The sequence below is a fragment of the Salminus brasiliensis genome, chromosome 18, assembly GCF_030463535.1.
Source record: "Salminus brasiliensis chromosome 18, fSalBra1.hap2, whole genome shotgun sequence".
Taxonomy (NCBI): domain Eukaryota; kingdom Metazoa; phylum Chordata; class Actinopteri; order Characiformes; family Bryconidae; genus Salminus; species Salminus brasiliensis.
In genome coordinates this window covers 33,819,656-33,827,155 of record NC_132895.1, presented here as the reverse complement: position 1 = coordinate 33,827,155, position 7,500 = coordinate 33,819,656, and the positions used below count along the sequence as shown (strand labels likewise).

General features: G+C 49.4%; 1 protein-coding gene across 3 annotated transcripts in view; it reads right to left on the bottom strand.

The window, feature by feature from the left end:
- Positions 1–7,500, bottom strand: part of ap3b1a (adaptor related protein complex 3 subunit beta 1a) — a 49,439-nt gene that overhangs the window by 28,364 nt on the left and 13,575 nt on the right. For all 3 annotated transcript variants that reach the window (XM_072661706.1, XM_072661705.1, XM_072661707.1), the window contains 9 exons: positions 7,341–7,496; positions 6,007–6,104; positions 5,864–5,918; positions 4,173–4,244; positions 3,995–4,057; positions 3,534–3,666; positions 2,483–2,592; positions 1,275–1,451; positions 1–23 (listed from right to left, as the gene is read on the bottom strand). The exon at positions 1–23 is cut by the window's left edge and continues 164 nt beyond it. In XM_072661706.1, the coding sequence (XP_072517807.1) occupies positions 1–23; positions 1,275–1,451; positions 2,483–2,592; positions 3,534–3,666; positions 3,995–4,057; positions 4,173–4,244; positions 5,864–5,918; positions 6,007–6,104; positions 7,341–7,496 (887 nt within the window). The remainder of the gene's footprint in view (positions 24–1,274; positions 1,452–2,482; positions 2,593–3,533; positions 3,667–3,994; positions 4,058–4,172; positions 4,245–5,863; positions 5,919–6,006; positions 6,105–7,340; positions 7,497–7,500) is intronic.

The following is a 7,500-nucleotide window of genomic DNA, read 5'->3' as shown; positions in this document are numbered from 1 at the left end:
ATGTACTGCGTCAGCAGCTTAGTCTGAGGGAGGAGAGGAATGTGGGAATTCACTTAAAATGATCATTAATTACATCAATTATTATTACATTCCATCTTTAACGGCTACCAACAGTGTGTGGGGTACGAGAATATCGGGCGGGCGTTTCTAATAAAATGGCAAACGTCTGTAGGTACAAGGTGGAGGACCCTAATGGAGACACCAGACAAGCCTAGACAAGAATGTCAACTGAAACAGCATCACAGCAAGAAGGGAAACCTGAGGGAAACCACAGAGGCGCCAACAATCACTTTGAAGGAGCTACAGAGTTCAGTATTGTGGAGATGCTGTTCCTCAGAGGCGACTGAGTGATGGTGGTGATGGTGGTGGCGGTGGTGGTGGTGGTTGCAGCCAGGATCAGGAAGCTAGTCCAGATCTCACAGCTAAAGCCTACAAGAGTCCTCCACCCAACCTGAGGAACGGGTGGAGATCTTAAAGCTGTTCCTGCAGCGAAAGCTAGTCTGCAGGGGTTGAATATTCTGTGCCGGGCTGGCAGGATGCTCGTAAGGCCACACCTGTTCAAAGGTGAACGATGGAGGTCTCCTCTTAGACGACATGGGGTGTGTGTGTGTGTGTGTGTGTGTGTGTAGATTATTAAACCGCCGGGGCGTGAAGAAAAGCAACATTAAAAAATAATCATGTGGCAAAGCTGCTGACGGATCTACACTGCAGTAATGAAAACACACACACACACACACACACACACACACACACACACACACACACGAATACTAAAGATCACAAAGGCAATTAACACCAACAGAAGGTGGCCTATTGTGGAAATGTACACTATTGGACAAAAGTATTGGGACACTCGCTCATTCACTGCATCAAGGGTATTAAAGAGAGTTGATCCTTGTCCAGAGAAGAAGACTTTCTACTACATTCTGGAGGAGCACTGCTGTTTGGATTTGATGGTATTCAGCCACAAGAGTGCTAGTTAGTGAGGTCAGGATGTTGGATGGGTCAGCTCAATGCTGGGGGGGCTTTATACCTCCCTATAGCCCACGCCTGGCAGCATGGTACCAATAGGGTCATCAGTGATGATCTGCTCCAGAGAGTCCTGGACTCTGGACTCTGGACCCACCATCTTTCCAGAGCCCAGTGCACAGAGCCCAGTGCACAGGGAGTGGGGTTTGGAAGGGTGTCCAAACTTGTGCATGTGAAACTTGAGATGATGGTGTTGGTGAATTCTGAGTGTTTGAAGGTGTGAACTGTGAGGTGAGGTGAGGCACCTGTTTGGAGTTGGTGAGGTACAGCTTGGCCGCCAGGTTCACGGTCTGGAGCTTGACGATGTCCTCCTCACTGGTGAAGGTTTTGGCCATTTTCCTCAGAACATCTGGAGCGATCTTGGGCACATGCTCGCAGTACTCCCCGATCAACCACAGAATACTGGCTCTCGCCATGGGCACCTACACACACACACACACACACACACACACACACACACACACACACACACACCACTGCGTCAGTGACCGCACAGTCAGTACTGGCAGTCACAACAGTGGAGTGATCCTAAACCGGTATGAATCTGCAGTGTGTGCAGTTGGTAGTCTAACAGTAATAACAACAACAACAATAATAACAATAATAATAATAATAATAATAATAATAATAACAACAACAATGAAATGATTTTAATCCAGTATGAATTTCAAGGTTGTGCACCTGGTATAAATCTGCAGTGAGGACAGTTGTACAGTCTCCTAGAAATTACTGTGGATTGGTTCTAATCCAGTATGAATCTGCAGCGTCTATAGTTTTTACAGTCGGACTGCAGTAACTACAGAGTGAATCAGATCCAGTATGAATCTACAGCGTGTATAGTTTTTACAGTCGGACTGCAATAACTACAGAGTGGTTCTAATCCAGTATGAATCTGCAGCGTCTATAGTTTTTACAGTCGGACTGCAGTAACGACAGAGTGATTCTGATCCAGTATGAATCTACAGCGTGTATAGTTTTTACAGTCGGACTGCAATAACGACAGAGTGATTCTGATCCAGTATGAATCTACAGCGTGTATAGTTTTTACAGTCGGACTGCAGTAACTACAGAGTGATTCTGATCCAGTATGAATCTACAGCGTGTATAGTTTTTACAGTCGGACTGCAGTAACTACAGAGTGATTCTGATCCAGTATGAATCTACAGCGTGTATAGTTTTTACAGTCGGACTGCAGTAACTACAGAGTGATTCTGATCCAGTATGAATCTACAGCGTGTATAGTTTTTACAGTCGGACTGCAGTAACGACAGAGTGATTCTGATCCAGTATGAATCTACAGCGTGTATAGTTTTTACAGTCAGACTGCAGTAACGACAGAGTGATTCTGATCCAGTATGAATCTACAGCGTGTATAGTTTTTACAGTCGGACTGTAGTAATTACAGAGTGATTCTGAGTGTGTGTGTGTGTGTGTGTGTGTGTAGAAGTCTTACTGTAATGTTGTCGAACAGTTTGGCCATGTGTTTGATGATGTCGCTGTGTTGGGAGGGCTGAGTCTGCAGCAGCTTCTTAATGACCACCACACTCTCCGCCACCACCGTCTCTGAACAAACAACAACAACAACAACAACCATTATTTACTTGTTTATTTACCTATTTATTTGCTTGTTTGTTTACATTGTGATTGACTGCTGCTTTTAGGAGTTAATACAAGCAATACCAGTGAGCTCTACAAACACCACTGGACACACCCTTCTCATTAACCGGGCTTCCCCTGAAGCACCTCAGCACGGAGACCGTTCCTGAATGGTCGAGAGAGCATCACACACAACTCTCTCTCTCTCTCTTTCTCTCTCTCTCTCTCTCTCTCTCTCTCTCTCTCTCTCTCTCACAATTAGTTCAGTGCACTTTGTCTACGCACCAGGAGGACTACTGGAAAAAAATGGAAAAAAAAATCTGAATGGCGCCATCTTCAGGCCGCCTGAGGCATTACCACAGAATACACGTAGTGACTAATTCACTAATACACTAAATGTCAATAAGTTTGTGGACACCCCTTATAATAAATGCATTCAGCTACTTTAAGCTGCACCTATTGCTGACACAGATGTGCAAATGCACACACACACACACACACACACACACACACATCTTGCTAGTCCCTGTAGAGAAGAAGTACTGCCAATAGAATAGGACTCTGCAGGAGCAGATGAGCACTGATGAAGCTATCAGCACCATGCTGCCTAATACCAGGCGTGGGCTATAGAGGGGGTATAAAGCCCCCCCAGCATCGAGCTGTGGAGCAGTGGACCGATGGTGGTGGAGACACCCCACTAACGCTCTTGTTGCTCCTCCAGAATCTACCAGAAAGTCTTCTTCCCTTCTTCTCTTCATCACGCCCTTGATTTTAGAAGAAGCAGTGAACGAGCAGGTGTCCCAATACTTTTGTCCACATCGTGCATGTAGCCACATGGTTCTAATTGTCCTCACAAAGGCCTAAAAACTACTGTGTGTGTGTGTGTACAGCAGGTGTGTGTGCTCTACCGTCTCTGTTGGAGAGCAGCAGGACCAGGCCGTTGAGGCAGGCGTCTGTGATCTCAGAGATGTTGGTGGCGCACCTGCCGATGGCCTGGATGGTGGCGGCCGCGAACGCTTTATCCTGGCTCTTAACGTACGTCTGACACACACACACACACACACACACACACACACACACACACACACACACAGTTCAGACAAGGATCTCACCCTACGCCTCAATGCAATACAAATGCGACAGGTCAGACAGAACTACAGCGCTGCCCTCTAGTGGTGGGGTTTGAGACACAGGCTGCGGCTGATCTTCACACCTGAGCTACTCATTAATGATCAATACTGTGATTGAGAATCAATACGGATCTGCAGAAATTAATATCCCCATACTTTGATATATATCGATATTCTCTCACACCCACAACCACAGAGCCCCTGTCTTCCACAGCTTACAGCGGACTAACGGACGGTACCTGGAACTCTCGGAGGATGGTGGAGATGTTGGCTTCGTTAGCCAGGTTGGTTAAAATCTCCAGCTGTGGAGGAAGCACACACACACACACACACACACACACACACACACACGATTACACACACCTCTCACAGCTGTGAAACACTGGATTCTGCAGCGCTACCTGCTGGTTTTATTACCTTGAGGGTTTTGATGTGTGTGGCGTCGGTCGACCTCACATAGAAGCTCTTCATGAACGGCTCGAACATGCCCTGAAGAGAAGACAGGTCCAGTCACTACGGGCAGTGTGGGGTAGCTGGTTCTGGGCACTACGGGCAGTGTGCTGTGGTTGGTTCTGGTCACTACGGGCAGTGTGGTCTAGACGGTTCTGGTCACTACGAGCAGTGTGGTGTAACTGGTTCTGGTCACTACGAGCAGTGTGGTGTAGCTGGTTCTGGTCACTACGAGCAGTGTGGTGTAGCTGGTTCTGGTCACTACGAGCAGTGTGGTGTAGACTGTTCTGGTCACTACGAGCAGTGTGGTGTAGACGGTTCTGGTCACTACGGGCAGTGTGGTCTAGACTGTTCTGGTCACTACGAGCAGTGTGGTCTAGACGGTTCTGGTCACTACGGGCAGTGTGGTCTAGACTGTTCTGGTCACTACGAGCAGTGTGGGGTAGCTGGATCTGGTCACTACGAGCAGTGTGGGGTAGCTGGTTCTGGTCACTACGAGCAGTGTGGGGTAGCTGGTTCTGGTCACTACGAGCAGTGTGGGGTAGCTGGTTCTGGTCACTACGAGCAGTGTGGGGTAGCTGGTTCTGGTCACTACGAGCAGTGTGCTGTGGTTGGTTCTGGTCACTACGGGCAGTGTGGTCTAGACGGTTCTGGTCATTATGAGCAGTGTGGTCTATATGGTTCTGGTCACTACGAGCAGTGTGGTGTAACTGGTTCTGGTCACTACGAGCAGTGTGGGGTAGCTGGTTCTGGTCATTATGAGCAGTATGGTGTGGACTGTTCTGGTCACTACGTGCAGTGTGGGGTTATTTGGTTCTGGTCACTACGAGCAGTGTGGTGTAACTGGTTCTGGTCACTACGAGCAGTGTGGTGTAGCTGGTTCTGGTCATTATGAGCAGTATGGTGTGGACTGTTCTGGTCACTACGAGCAGTGTGGTGTGTTTGGTTCTGGTCACTATGAGCAGTGTGGTCTAGACGGTTCTGGTCACTACGAGCAGTGTGGTCTAGACGGTTCTGGTCACTACGAGCAGTGTGGTCTAGACGGTTCTGGTCACTATAAGCACTACGGTCTAGACGGTTCTGGTCACTACGAGCAGTGTGGTGTAACTGGTTCTGGTCACTACGAGCAGTGTGCTGTAGCTGGTTCTGGTCATTATGAGCAGTATGGTGTGGACTGTTCTGGTCACTACGAGCAGTGTGGGGTTATTTGGTTCTGGTCACTACGAGCAGTGTGGGGTAGCTGGTTCTGGTCACTACAAGCAGTGTGGGGTAGCTGGTTCTGGTCACTACAAGCAGTGTGGGGTAGCTGGTTCTGGTCATTACAAGCAGTGTGGTGTAGACGGTTCTGGTCACTACGAGCAATGTGGTGTAGTTGGTTTTGGTCACTATAAGCACTACGGTCTGGGCGGTTCTGGTCACTATGAGCAGTGTGGTGTAGTTGGTTCTGGTCACTAGGAGCAGTGTGGGGTTATTTGGTTCTGCACTACGGTCTGGGCGGTTCTGGTCACTACGGGCAGTGTGCTGTGGTTGGTTCCGGTCACTACGGGCAGTGTGCTGTGGTTGGTTCCGGTCACTACGGGCAGTGTGGTGTGGTTGGTTCTGGTCACTGCGGGCAGTGTGGGCGGGGTTAGTAATCGTGAGCAGCTGCTGAACTCTACCTTTCTCTGGATGGACATGGTGGCGATGTTCTGCAGAACAACATACTGGACCTCCCTGAGGAACACAATGAGAGATACGTCAGATGCTTGGAATGGAACACACACACACACACACACACACACACACACACACACACACTTACCTGTGGCTCCTGAGGAGGCGCACCAGAGATTTGGTGACGATGCTGACTTCGTGCTTAGGGGCCAGGTGCCAGTACAGCTGTGCCACACACATCACCACCTGAAAGAGAGTGAGCGCGAGAGTGAGCGCGAGAGTGAGCGTGAGCGCGAGAGTGAGCGCGAGAGCGAGCGCGAGAGGACAAGTTAGATGGTGATAGATTAGGAAGACTTCAATGGATGTAATGATTTTATCTTCCTCAAATGACTCTGACCCCAATATCAGAACCGGGACAAAAGGTTACAACACTTCAACCACTCCACTGGAACGAGGGGGGGGGGGGCGCGAGAGAGGGGGCGCGAGAGAGAGAGAGAGAGAGAGCGATGATGGAACTGAACTGAGGATTTGCCATCACAGAAGACACAGTGTGGCTCCCAATGAGATGTCATGGTTGATGGAAAATTTTTACTCACACACACACACACACACACACACACACACACACACACACACACACACACACACACACAGAGAGAGAGAGTCCTTGAGCTATGTGGCTGATGGAGATCAAGAGTTGCTGTAAATGTGTCAGAAGGAATGAGTTTTTGGAGCACATCTACAGTTCTCACCACACGTGTGTGTGTGTGTGTGTGTGTGTGTGTGTGTGTGTGTGTGTTTTACATGATGGAACTGTGTCAGACATGGCCTTGGTTTGCTACACATCATTCCGACACACTGAGCCCGCCGCTACAGGAGCCGGAACACCTCCATAAGTGCGGAGAGACGCCAAACAATAATTTGCATATTTCATCAGCTGTACTGATGGATACACTTTGCTGCCAAAAGTATGTGGACGCCTGGCCACCGCACGCCATATGCGCTCCACCTTAAACCAGCAGCTTCAGGATCTGATGCTGATGCTCCACTGACTGGAACAGGGAGAAGGGCGTCTCCGTCATTCCCACTCCGGGCCGGAGCGCTGCTGCTGCACTATGGAGGTTTGGTGGTGGAGCTGCAGGAGGAGAACCTCTCTCCAGAACTGCTGCTGTGTAACGCCGCAGAACCCATAGAGTCATATTAGTGATAACACTAATCCTGTAGTATTACTCTACCGCCTCCGCCCACATGCTGCTCCACCTTCAGATCAGCGCTCACACTGTCCAGAAATGCATGTGTACAGCAGACCTTGCTTCTGTAGAGTAGTCACCGTAGTTCTCTCAACTGAGCCGAAAGTATTCGGACACCTGACGGTTACATCCAAAACCAGCTTGCCAGGGCTCCGACAGGGTCTCGGGCTCTGTGGTAGGGGTATATGTGTGTGTGTGTGTGTGTGTGCGCGCGCAGAGTGTGTGTACTCACGGCAGTGTTCCTGCTCTGAAGCAGGGGTTTGGTGCAGCGCAGCAGCAGCCTGTGATCCGGATCCATCACGTAGGGCTTCGTCTGAGCCGCACCCTCTTTCTTCTCCTCGTCCGAGTCGTAGAACGCCTTATCACTGTTCTCCTCAAACACACCATCCTAC